Source organism: Pseudorca crassidens, chromosome 9 (assembly GCF_039906515.1).
Source record: "Pseudorca crassidens isolate mPseCra1 chromosome 9, mPseCra1.hap1, whole genome shotgun sequence".
Classification (NCBI taxonomy): domain Eukaryota; kingdom Metazoa; phylum Chordata; class Mammalia; order Artiodactyla; family Delphinidae; genus Pseudorca; species Pseudorca crassidens.
Window position 1 is genome coordinate 5708857 of NC_090304.1, and position 12261 is coordinate 5721117.

General features: G+C 61.5%; 1 protein-coding gene across 1 annotated transcript; it reads right to left on the reverse strand.

The window, feature by feature from the left end:
• Window positions 1-29: 29 nt before the first annotated feature.
• CARNS1 (carnosine synthase 1) lies at window positions 30-8610 on the reverse strand. Its single transcript, XM_067748099.1, has 10 exons — window positions 8509-8610; window positions 8035-8074; window positions 6448-6721; window positions 5557-5646; window positions 4820-5307; window positions 4414-4588; window positions 4243-4328; window positions 3310-3541; window positions 2936-3216; window positions 30-2274 (listed from the first exon to the last, which is right to left on the reverse strand). The coding sequence occupies exons 2-10, from the start codon at window positions 8035-8037 to the stop codon at window positions 1048-1050; spliced, it is 2856 nt and encodes a 951-aa protein (XP_067604200.1). The 5' UTR covers window positions 8038-8074; window positions 8509-8610; the 3' UTR covers window positions 30-1047.
• Between the last annotated feature and the right edge of the window lie 3651 nt (window positions 8611-12261).

Sequence of the window (12261 nt, forward strand, 5' to 3'; positions counted from 1 at the left end):
TCGCAAGAACCTATCCCAGACTCTGGACGTTTCACTAGTCCATAAGCCTTTATTTGGAGAGGGACGCTTATGGAGCTGTCCACAGCTCCCGTGCAGCACAGAGGCAGAGTTCTTAAAGCAGCCTCCCCTGAATGAGGAAGGGAGTGTAGAGTCTCCTCTGCCAATGCTAGTTAGGTGTGCCTGAGGCCAAAGCACCAAAGCTTGGTGGATAAGGTGCATAGTGCACGGGAGGGGTGTTCACATGTCTCAGGGCCACATATAGGAGGTGAGTGGGGCCTGGAAGCTGAGTGGGCAGGTACAACTTAGTAAAAGCAGAAACCTGGACCTTGCATCTTGTCCCTCGACTCTTCATCCGCTGTGGTATGACATTGAGGCAGTGGCTTTTCCTCTCTGAGCCTGTTTCCTTTTCTGTAGAATGGGGCAATAGTGTCTGCCTGGAGGGGAGATGGTTACTACTGACCCCAAGTCATCTGCTTCTACTGCTCAGGCCAAATGAGGCACGTGGGGCACTGCCAAACATTGTCAGCAGGCTCCAGAACTATCTAGAATTTGTTAAATGAGGGAGTGAGAGTAGGAGGACGAGGGGTTTAGTCTCAGATTTTCTTGGGATTTGTCCAAAGCCAGAGGCCAGGTTCTCTCCTGTAGGCAGCAGGAAGAGACAGACCTGGAGGGGTGGGAGGGATGGGCTGGGTTTGGGCCCACTCGAACTAACCTGGGGGCAGGGTGTGTGTGTGTGTGTGTGCGCGTGCGTGTGTGCAGCTGTTGTTGCTTCTCCATGACTAGAGTCCTGGGAAGCTACGGGCTGGACTGGGGCCTTTGGGAGGACAAGCAACCCACCAGCTACTTCTTTTATGGCTCCTCAAGTCCAGGAGGCCGTGGTGTCAGAATAGCCCTGCCGCTCTGGAACAGACCTGGGGCCTTGGAGGGGACCAGACCTCTCCAACGGTTGGGGCAGGGCCATGGGAAGAGAAGCAGGGAGAGCACCGGGGAGCAGAGGGCACCACCACATCCCCTCCAGCACTTTGCCCCTGCCCTGTGGCCCCAGCACTATTTGAAGTGGGACAAGAAGTAGGCAACGGGATAGTGGGGCCCGTCGATGCCCAGGCCCTGGCAGAGGCCCAACAGGCGGAGACGGGCCTCGGCCGGGCTGGGCCCAGCACAGGCCACACTGCAGTAGGGCTCCTCGTATTCTCCAGGCACAAGGGTCTCCTCCAGCAGATTGAGACGCAGCAGGCCCTGGTCATGAAGAGCCTGTAGGGTCTCGCGGCTGGCGGTGGAACTCAGCGCCTGCAGGTGCTGGGACACCAGGCACATGACACCCACCAGGTGGCCACGGGCGCGTGGGTGGGCAGGCAAGGCAGGCCGCAGGCCGCAGGCCACCATAGCAGCAGCGAGCAGCAGGTCCACACCATAAAGCTCCAGGATCCAGTCTCGCAGGTAGAAGCCACCCATGCGGGGGTTGATCTCGATGAGCCGCGGCCCAGCCCTAGTCAGCTTGAGCTCCACGTTGAAGACCCCATCCAGCAGCCCGCAGCCCAGGCAACAGCGGAAGGCTGCCTGCACCAGCTGCGCCTCCTGCTCCGGTGCCAGCCCAGTGGGCATGCAGGCCGCTGTCTCAGTGAAGCCAGGCAGCCGTGTGGGGCCATTGTCGGAGACGAAGGCAGCCAGCAGTCTCCCCCCAAACAACACCAGATCCACGTCGTGCTCGGTGCCCTCGATGAACTCCATCAGCAGCATGGCATTGCCCCAGCCCAGCCCGATGCCGGGGTAGTCGGCCTCGACCTGCAGGTCTCGGGCGATCCGGGAAAAGTGCTCGTGGCACTGTGACGCGTCCTCCACCAGCCGTACACCCACTGCACCCGCCCCAAACTCCAGCTTCATGACACCTGGCAGGGGCACCTGGCGGACAGCCCTGTCCACGTCGGCCTCGCTCTCCAATGGGCAGCAGGGCACAGCATAGAGGGAGGGTGCAGGCCAGGGTGGGCCATGGTGGCACAACAAGTGCAGCTGGGTGCGGCTCTTCTGCTTAGCCACGTGCATGGCGGCTGGCGGGTTGCAGGGCAGACCCAGCTCCTGGCAGAGCAAGGCTGTGAGCACCAGGCAGTCATCCCAGTAGGAAAAGCAGCCGTCTAGCTGCAGGCCGCGTGCCCGCACCAGCTCCGCCAGAACCCGTGCGTTCTCCTCATCCCTCTGGTGCTCTGTTATATTGAAGTGGATGAAGGTCTGCACTAGCTGGGACGCAAAGTGGTTGGGGTCTGAGTCCACCAGGTGCAGCTGCAGAAACCACAGGGCGGCAACACACCGAGATCAGCTTGTGCTGGGCGCTGGGCAATAGGATGGGGCCTAGAACATGGTCCTGGCCCTCAGGGGAGACAGCTTCACCAGTGCTACGCGCTCAAAACATATTTGTTGATGATTGAATAGAAGGTACAGAGGTGGGACACCTAATCCAGCCAAGAGAGTAGGGAAGGCAACCTCGAGGAGGCAGTGCTTAACCTGGGAGCTCAGTAAGGTTTAGCCGGAGGAAAGATGGCTGCAGGAGGGGGGGGCGGGTGTCATCTAGATGGGAGGGGTGGCAGAGAGGGCTGGTGGAATCTTTCCCACTGGCAGGCTCAGTCTGGCCAGGGTTTGTAGGGAAACCACCAGGGTTCGTAGGGAAACCACCAGGGTTAGGGCTTGGGACTGCTGGTCTGGTGTCCCGAGTGGCCTTTTACTCCTAGCAGGGACAAAATTCAGCTAGGGGCGGGAAAAAGTTGAGACCCCTAACCTGGACGCGGCGACAGGCCCCGCCCCTACGCTTGGGCTCCAGGCCCCCGGCTAGATTGCCCCGCGCAGGCCCCGCCCCAAGGCCAACACCGCCCCTGGCCCCGCCCCGGGCCCTGCCTCCACCACTCAGGCCGGAACTTTGAGCCCCGCCCCGCCCCACCCCGCCCACCTTGAGCCCGTAGTCGCGCGCCGCCTCCCACACGAACTTCTTGCTGACACCGCCCGCGCCGAGCAGCAGCAGCTGTTTTCCCTCCATGAGGCAGCGCGCCGAGCGCCGCAGCATCGTCTCCACCAGCGGCGCGGCCGCCGCCTCCTCGGCTGCCAGCCCCGGGCGCGGCGCGGCCCACAGCCCTTCGAGCGCGCCACACGCCTCCAGACACAGGCCTCCGTTCAGCTCCAGGGCCACGGGGGTCAGCGCGCGGCCGGCCACCGTCAGGGCGAAGTCCACCCCTGGGCCGGGCAGGGGGCGCGGGCTCAGTGCGGGCCGCCTTCGGGCCTCGGGCCCCCCTCCTCCCGTCCCCGTCCCGGGCGGCCTGCACTCACCGAGGAAGTCAGTGCGGACCTGGCGCCCGCCGCGCTGCTCAGCGCTCAGGCTGGCCTCCAGGGTCAGCACGGCGGCTAGCGCGGCCTCGGCCGCCGCCTTGACGCGCTGCCGCACGACTGCCACCTGCGAAGCCTCACCCAGGCCGCACTGGGCCAGCGCCGCCTCCAGCGTCCGTGGCAAGGAGCTCTGGTGCCGCAGAGGCCGGTCCCCACGGCCCACGCTGCACACCACCTGGGCAAGGTGCGGCTCAGGGGGCTGGTCCAGGAGGAGTCCTCCCGGGACTATCCCTGGCCCCAGCACACCTTCCCCTATGCCACGATCCAGGCCACAGCCCTCACTGGACATTCAAGTCCTGTCCTCCAATGTGACTTACACTGCCCGTCTGGTCCCCCTGGGAGGACTCTACCCAGGCTTCCAGGCCCAGCTGGGGCCTCTGCTCCCTAAGGGCTCTAAGCATGCTTGTTCCTAGTGCCTACAGCCCTGGGGGCCTGTCCCACCCTGGTGGGCTTAGCCCTAGAGCTCCCTGAGGGCAATGTTGAGTCTCTCCCTCTCAGCTTGGCCCAGAGCTGTGTACCTAGGAGGGTCCCTAAGCCTCTCTCCTAAAGGGCTCCAGGCCCTGGAGGTTTGTCAGGGACCCTGGGTCAGCCTCTTCTGTGGGGAAGAGCTCTCTGGGAAGAGGTTTCAGCCCTGGGCCCTGGTACCCAGCATGGGATACCAGGTAGGGCTCCGGATGTGGGAGGAGCACAGGAAGGGTTGGAGAGAAGGGAGAGTGTCAGACGAAGTCCTCCCAGAGACAACCAAAATCCTCCGCCCCCCCCCCCCCCCCCGCCCCAAGATTTTGTCCTCTCTCTGCCCAGGGGCCCTCATCAGCTCAGTGGAACTGGGCTGGGGTGTGGCAGCAGGGGCATGACCTGGACCTGAGCCATGCTCACCTTGCTCAGCAGGGGCTTGTCACCCTGTGTCCGACAGACCACAGCACAGATACGCAGAGCCAGCTCAGGGCCAGGCAGGGGGCTGCCTGGGGGAAGACGGTGAGGCCTGAGCACAGAGCAGCCAGGAGGCCGAGCCATCCTCTCCCTCTGGCTGGCACAGGTGGCTCTCACCTGGGAAGGGCAGCCGGGCAGGTGGGCATACAGCCTCCACCAGGACACTCTCCTCCTCCTCTAGTTTCTCCAGCAATGCCAGCACTGTGTCCACCACTGGGCCCAGCTCAGCTCGGGGATACAGACGCATTGCCTGCCGCCCCCTCCAGCGCCAGCCACTGAGCTTCATGGCTACCTGCAACAGGCAGGGGAAGGGGGCCTCCTCACCACCCCACGTACATGCAGGGTGGGACGCTCATACCACAGGAGCTAATGAGTAAACTGAGGTAAGAAGGCAGGGGATTACCACAGAGATGGGGCAGTAGTAGGGCTCAAAGTTGGGAACCGCTTCCCAGCAGGACCCGGTAACCCTCCACGGGTCCCCTCCTGCTGGCCTCTGCACAACCTCGGGGGCAGAGCCTGTTACCTGCAGGGCATCACCCAGGGCCTCAGAGTGCAGAAAAGCCCCTACTTCCTCCTTCACCAGTGTCTCTTGGCCCTCTTTGCCATTCAGCTCCACCAGCCGTAGTCCCGGGCTGGCATCCCCTCCCCTCAGCAGTGCCGGCGGCTTGTAGGTGAAAGCCAGGGTAGCTGGTACAGCCACGTCACCCTGCCGAGCTAGCAATCGCCTCGTCAGCAGCCGGTCCTCCAGCAGCCGGGCCAGCTCGGCTGAGGCTCCTGTGGGGCAGGTCAGGTCGCGAGCGAGCTCAGCTGCCTCTCGACCCCGGCTAGGCCCCAGCCCCAGGCCTGCCAGGAAGTAGGTGGCGCGGCGAGGGGGGACAAAATCGTCCAGGAATGTCAGGCCCCCCGGGTGGAAGCTCACAGCCTTGGAGACCAGCAGGGCTGCCTCGCCTGGCTGCCCTGGTGCTGGCACCTTTGTCAGCCAGGCAGGGGACAGGCAAAGGAGCATGTTTCCTGTGGGCAGAGGGAGGAGGGTTGCTGGCCAGGGAAGGCTTAATGCCCCCATGCCCTCCACCTCCAGCCTGGGCCCCTGGGTAGTCAGGGGCAGCTGCTCCCAGAACCCACCCCCACTCGGAGTAGGGCAGCTGGCCCGGTGGAATGCAGGCAGTTGCCAGGGTTGGCGGGTATTTTGGGATGTGGCCGGGCCAGGGCAGGGCTGCCCTTTCTGTAGGAGGGGGTGGGGGAACTTGGGCACACACTCACCCGGGCTCTGGACCCCACCCTCCAGCAGCAGAGACAGAAAGGTGCTGGGCGATCCCAGAATGCACAAGGTCACCTCCGCCCCAGGACAGCCTTGAGGAAGAGGACGTTGCCAAGCTCACCAGGGGCTCCCCTTGCTCTCTTTCCGCCCACCTTTCCCCACCCCCATAGCCCTGCCCTCACCCTTGGACCCCCAGGTCCTCCCCGGGTATCGGACGAGAAAAGTAAAGGGGACAGAGGCAGCTGGAGAGCAAAGGGGAAGCTGCCTGTCTACCTTGCCCTCTGAGGCTAGCTCCCTCCCCTCTGCAGCTGGCCCAGAAGGCACTGGAGGCTGGGTGACTGGAGACATGGGTTCTAGCCTGAGCTCTGCCACTGACTTTCTGTGTGACCCTTGGTCCCTGTGCGGTGGGGGGAGGAGTCTCTGCACCTCAGTTTCCCAGTCTGTACAATGGGGCCCAGTCTGTGATGTTCACACACTCTAGCTGTAAGCCCTCTGTCCACACAAAATCTTTTGTGGCTGCCTGATACATAAAACAGATAAAGCAGAGGAGGAGTCCTGGGTCCCAGCTGCTAGCTGCCTCCACAGCGGCTGCCAGGACACTTCTGTAGAAGCTCTGGCTCCACAGAACATGGACTGCAAACCCCAGGGCTGGATTTTCCGGGGGTGGGAGGGAAGCCGTGGTCTCTGACTTTACTGGTGCCAGATGCCCCTTGAAAAGCCTGCCTTCCAGAGGTTGACTGGCCTTGTCTCCCTGGCTTCAGACCAAGCCAGCGCCTAGGGGAAGGGGCCGACCTTGACAGAGATGGGAAGCAGGCTGGGCTGCAGGTGTCTCCCTCCTCCTAGGGGTGCTCCCTCCCCCCAGGGGTGCCCCCCTCCATGGAACCCTCGGGCACCTGTGCGGGGCACCTGGCTGCGGTCTTGGGTCTCCGGAAGGCCAGCTTGCTGCAGACAGCTCTGCAGGAGACTGTAGTAGTAGACAGTCCAGGCCCGGGCCTCCGCCCCCTCGGGGGAGCCCTTGCAGTCCAGGGCCACGTCATGGCGCCAGGAACCATGGAAGCAGCCTGGGGGTGGCAGGCCAGAGCCCCCACCCCATGGGCCCTCCTCTTCTTCCAGGTCCTTGGAGTCCAGGGGGGAGTCACACTCGGGACCCAGCGGATCCAGGGACAGCTGAGGGAGGCAGAAGTGGTGGGTCTTGGGCAGGGTGGGCAAGGGGCATATTAAGTCACCCAAGGGTATAAGTCCCCCACTCTCCTAACCTTGGGCAGACACTGTCCTAGGAACAAGAGGATGGGTTGGGTTGGGTTGGGGGATGAAGGCCTGTCACCAGGAACATGTAAGTGGGAGTGCTTTGTAAACTGTATGTGCAGTGCCCCAGCGGGTGGGAGCAGAAAGCAATGCACTGCTGGCTGGATCACTGCCCCTCATCCCACGCCCAGGTCTGCCCCAGCTTGGCTCAGAGGGGCAGAGGTTTTTTGCCGGTTTTGCTTATCGAGGCAGCCCTGGGACCTAAAACAGCCCCGGCACGCTGTAGCCGCTCAATGTTTGATGACTGAAGAATAAGTGAACGAATGAACCAGGCAATCACTCTTGGGCTGCTCTCTTTTCTCTGGCCTCAGTGACCCATGTACCGCCGTGGAGTTCTGCTGAGACCTAAATATGTGGGTAAAGCTGGTCCACGGTCATCTCCAAGTAGCTGGAGAATCTACCATACGCCCAGTCCTGGGCCAGGCATTAGTAAGGAAGAGGCTGGTGCCCTTCTTTTCAGATGTTCTGAGTCACTTTAGATGAAATCTTACACCCTGCCCCTCTCTGAGGCTGGCTGACTCCCAAATGAGGCTGCTCAGAAGCTCACTGTGAACACACGTGCAGACACAGGTGGGCCTGTCCTCCGGGGGACAGGCTGGGCCTCCTTGGACAAGTCGTGAGGTTTCTTTGGGACTTGTGGGTGCCTGGTGCCTGCCCTGTCCCCCCCCGGGGTGCTGATGAGGCTTGGACCTAGAGAATCACCGTGGTCATTGCGAGACAGCATACTGCAGGCAGCCGGGAGGGCAGAGGTCTGGGCCTCAGACCTGGCCTGGAATCCCGGTTCGCCGGTGCCAAATTCTGAGGCTTGGTGCCCTTTCTTAGGAGCTGAGTCCCCTAAGAGCCCAGAATGGGTTCACTGCTATGTTCCCAAACTTAGAATGGGGCAGGGCGCATGGTAATAATAAGTTGCAGGTTGAATGAATGCCAAAGGGGAGCAAGAGTGCCCGCCTCCCAGAGCTGATGGGGGAGAGAGGCAGTGCCTGGCACACAGCAGCTGCTTGTCCCATGGCACACAGAGTGGGCGGTCAAGGGGTGTGTGCGCAGCTGGTCACGGGTCTGTCCGCACAGACAGCCCCAGGGTTAGGCTTCTACGCGCCCCGCCCGATGCCGCCCTCCGGGCCCTCCCTCTGATTAGGGTCTTGGGCTTTGGTGGGGAGGGACCAGAGGAGACTCACCATCTCACAGGTGGAGAGGCTGACAGACTGATGGAAGAGACTGACAGAGAGAGACAGAGGAGGGAGTCAGGGCGGCCGGATCTCTACTGCAGAGCCCAGCCCCTAAGACTCTGGGTCAGAGAGGTGCCCGCGACCGCGTGCGGCTCTCCTGTCCCAGCCAGGAGGTGTCCAAGGCTGCCCCACCCCCACCCCAAGGAAGCAGAGGGATTGCTGACGCCCGGACCCCATGGGGCCCGCACCCCAAGCTCACACATCCCAAGCTGCGCGGGGCAGGGCCGGGGGTCCTGGCGCTCAGCCCTTCCAGCGGGGGGCGCGCCGGGTCCCCGCGCGTGTGTGCGCGCGTCTGGGAGGGGTATGCAGGCGGTGTCACGGGTCCCGCTGGGGGGCGCGGACGCTCAAGGTCCCGTCCCCGCGGCCCCTGCCCCGCAGCCCCCTCCCTGGCTCTCCCCGGGGCGCGGGCAGCAGCCGGGGTACCTGGCGGACGGCAGCGGCTCGGCGGGGCTCTGCCGGGCTCGGCGGGCGGCGCGGACCCGGCGGGACTCGGCGGCGGCTGCGGCACAGAGCCCGGCCGAGGCGGCGCCGCTTTATATAGAAGCGCCCGGGGCATGCCCAGTGCCAGGCGCGGGGCGGCGCGGGGCGAAGTGGCCCGGCCCCACCGTCCTCCAGCCGGGGGACCCGGCAAAACCTCCGCCACCCATCCTGAACCTGGGGTCCTGGGGGTGGGCGGGCCCGACCCTGCCAGAGGCAAGGCGCGGGGGGGGGGGCGGGCAGGGAGAGACAAACAGAGGGACAGGCAGAGGGACAGACAGGAGACCTTCGGAGACACAGTAAGTCGAACAGTGGGCCAGGTTCTAGCGGATAGCGATCGTCAGAGAGGGTCACAGACTAAGGGGCCGCGGTAAAGAAAAGACAGAGGACAGAGGGGGATAAATAGAGAGAGACCCATAATGGAAGAGAGATGGAAAGAGAATAGAGGGGGAGGGGAAAGCTGGAGCCGGCAGAGACTGTTACCAGGGCTTGCCCTCAGGGCTGGGGTAGCCAGGAGAGCGGCTGGAGCACACAGTCCGGAGCCCTAACCTTGGATGGAGTCCTGAGCTCCCCAGCACCCGGGGCCGCAGCTGTCTGCCAAGGAGCACTGTGCCGTACGGCAGCAAGCACTCCCAGAAAGACCTTCTTGAACAGGGGTCCCTGTACATCTGAGGGGTCCCCTCCTCATCTCTCCCAGCCCCTCCAGAGTAGTGGCCACTAGGTAAGACGCCCCCCACAAGGGCAGTCCCAGTTCCCTGGGGTACCCTCTGCCCTGCTGGGGGCCAAGAGGGAAGAGCGTGGCCAGGCTGGGAGTTCCAGTGGGTCTGAGCACAGCAAAGGAAGGGGCTTGTCTACACGATCTGCCCTGCCCATCAACACCCAGGTCAGCTGGACATCCACAGTTATACCCACAATCTCCCCAAAACGCACATCCTTACCCCCAGGTGCACCCATCCAAACACCCACAAAAGCACACCTCAAGAGACCTGGATCACAGCCACATATTCACCCCAAGAAACACACCCAGAGATTCATACCCTCGCAAGTGTTGTCGCACTAGGTGGAATCGGATCCTAGATCCAGCTGTGGGGCCTGGGCACCTCCCCTTCCTGTCTGACTGAACCTCCCTCTCCTCCTGACTTAAATGGGTCTAGTTACCATCTCATAGGACTGCGGTGAAGATTATCACAGCAGCCTGAGTCCAGCACACGTAGGTTGTTGTTGCAATTCTCCCACCTCAGCCCCGCAAACTCAGACCCTCTCTCCAGGGACACCCCCCGATTGTTCCCTAGAGCCTCCTGGGCTGGGGGAGGGTACCGACGGCCCCGCAGCACCTGTGGAGGCAAAGGTGGCTGCTTTGGCCCCTTTCTACAACCGTACACAGAGCAGCCTGTGAGGAACCACCCTGTCTACCAGTGGAGGGACTCAGAGAGGAGAAGTGACTTACCTGGGGCCCCCCAGCCCAGCCCACATTCCCCACACAGCTTTCCAGGGCTGCTCTGGGCTCCCCAGCACCAGATCCACACTCCACTCCTCCCTGTGGCCAGCCCAGCCTCCTGGAATGAGGTGCGGCCACCCAAGAAGATCCATCCTCTTGCTGAGGGGGTAACCTGAGCTCCAGGGAGATCCACGGGAGGGAGCAGGGTTGGGGCATGGATGTCACCAAAGAGCATGAGATCTGACACTTAACAAATATTAAGAACCAAAATCCAACAGAGTAAATTTTAAAGATCTTATTGGCTTTATCCAGCGGTTCATGAATCGGGCAGCATCCCGCCCAGCAGACAGAAAGGAGCTGCAAAGAAGTTGTGTAAAATGCAAGACTTTCATGGGCAGAAGGGGGCGGACACAAAGAAGTTGTAGGCAAAAAAGTGGGTTGGTTATTGCAAGGCCACTTTCCTTTAGGCAGTAGCAGGGGTCTATCAGGCAGATGAACCTGCCAGTGCTGGTCAGGCAATTCCTGATTGACTGGTTTAAGATACAGTTTCCAGGAGAGCTGAAACTGTAATCAAGTTATCTCGGTTTGGTGACATGGGGCTTAGCATAAGTGACTCCACCTTGGGCCTCCTGTCTTGTTTTTTGCTTTTTTTTTTTTTTAACTCTTTTTAAATTTTTTAATTTATTTATGTTGGCTGCACTGCCTTAGTTGTGGCATGTGGGATGTTCAGTTGTGGCATGTGGGATCTTTAGTTGCGGCATGTGGACTCTTAGTTGTGGCATGCATTCGGAATCTATTTCCCGAACCTGGGATTGAACCCAGTCCCTGCACTGGGAGTGTAGAGTCTTACCCACTGGACCTCCAGGGAAGTCCCTGCTGTCTTGTTTTTAACCCAAGCAGTGTAGCATCTGTGGACTCAGTTTTCTCATCCTCAAATGGGGATTATAGTGCATACTTTAGCCCAGGCTTGGCTGGACAGGGGGCACCTGGCAGAAGGTAGCAGTGCCAGCAAACGGTTTTGTTTTTCTGGGTTTTTTTGTTTTGTTTTGTTTTGTTTGCGGTACATGGGCCTCTCACTGCTGTGGCCTCTCCCGTTGTGGAGCACAGGCTCCAGACGCGCACGCGCAGCGGCCATGGCTCACGGGCCCAGCCGCTCCGCGGCACGTGGGATCTTCCCGGACCGGGGCACGAACCCGTGTCCCCTGCGTCGGCAGGCGGATTCTCAACCACTGCGCCACCAGGGAAGCCCCAGCGAACGTTTTTTGACTTGTCCCAGGCACTGTACAGAGGACTTTATGTGCCATATTTCACTTAACCCTGTTGGGTAGCAGTTATGAGTCTCTGCCTTTTGCAGATGAGGCAATGGAGGCTCAGAGAGGTGATGTGATTTGCCCAAGGTCACACGGCTGGTGAGAGGCAGGGCCGGGGTCTTCCCTCTGCCAGAGTGTGTGTATACATGCACACAGGGCAGTGTGGTTCTGTGCCCGCTCCCAGACTGCCCTGGCTGGGCACCGGCTGTGATGGCGTTTGCCTTGTGGACGCAGGGAGGAAAATCAGGGTTGGGCAACTGCAGCTCAGCCCAGGGCCCTGGGAGTTGGGGCAAGCAGGCTGGCAGGGCAGTCTTGCTCTGTTTATGCCAGGAGAGCCTGGAGGTCACCTGAGGCTGAGCTGGGCCAGGTAGGCGTGGGGTGAAGAGACGCAATCCCTGGGTGACTGCCCAGCTTGACTAAACAATAACCATCATAGAAATGAGACAGGTAGAGTGCTCTTGGGACTAGGGCGGGAGCTGTTATTATCCTATTATCTGTAGGAGGAGACTGAGGTTCAGAGAGAGCGAGAAGGCCATTCCCATGCAGGGACTTTGCAGGGAGTCCAAGCCTGGCCTCCGGACAGTGTGGGATGGGGGACTTATGGGGTGGGTGGCAGTCGAGATGGAGACCATGGCCCCCCACACGGGGGTCCATTTGCCCTTCCACTTCTTTGCTTGACCCCCACTCCTGTCCCCTGGGCTGACCCCGGCCGATGGACATCGCTGGGTGCCACCCCAGCTTTGGTCCCCACAGGCTGAGTACTCTCAGATGCGTGCCTTGCCTTCTCCGAGCCCCTTTCCAGGCAGGTCTGTAGGGAGCTGGGGCTGCTAGGTTCACTGGGTGTGGTTGTGCAGGTTGCTCACTGCACAAAGGTACCCTGCTGAGTGGTCACTTCCCTTCTGTCCTGCAAGGGATGCATGTACCTGGGGGAGGGGCATCTTTTCCCAACTA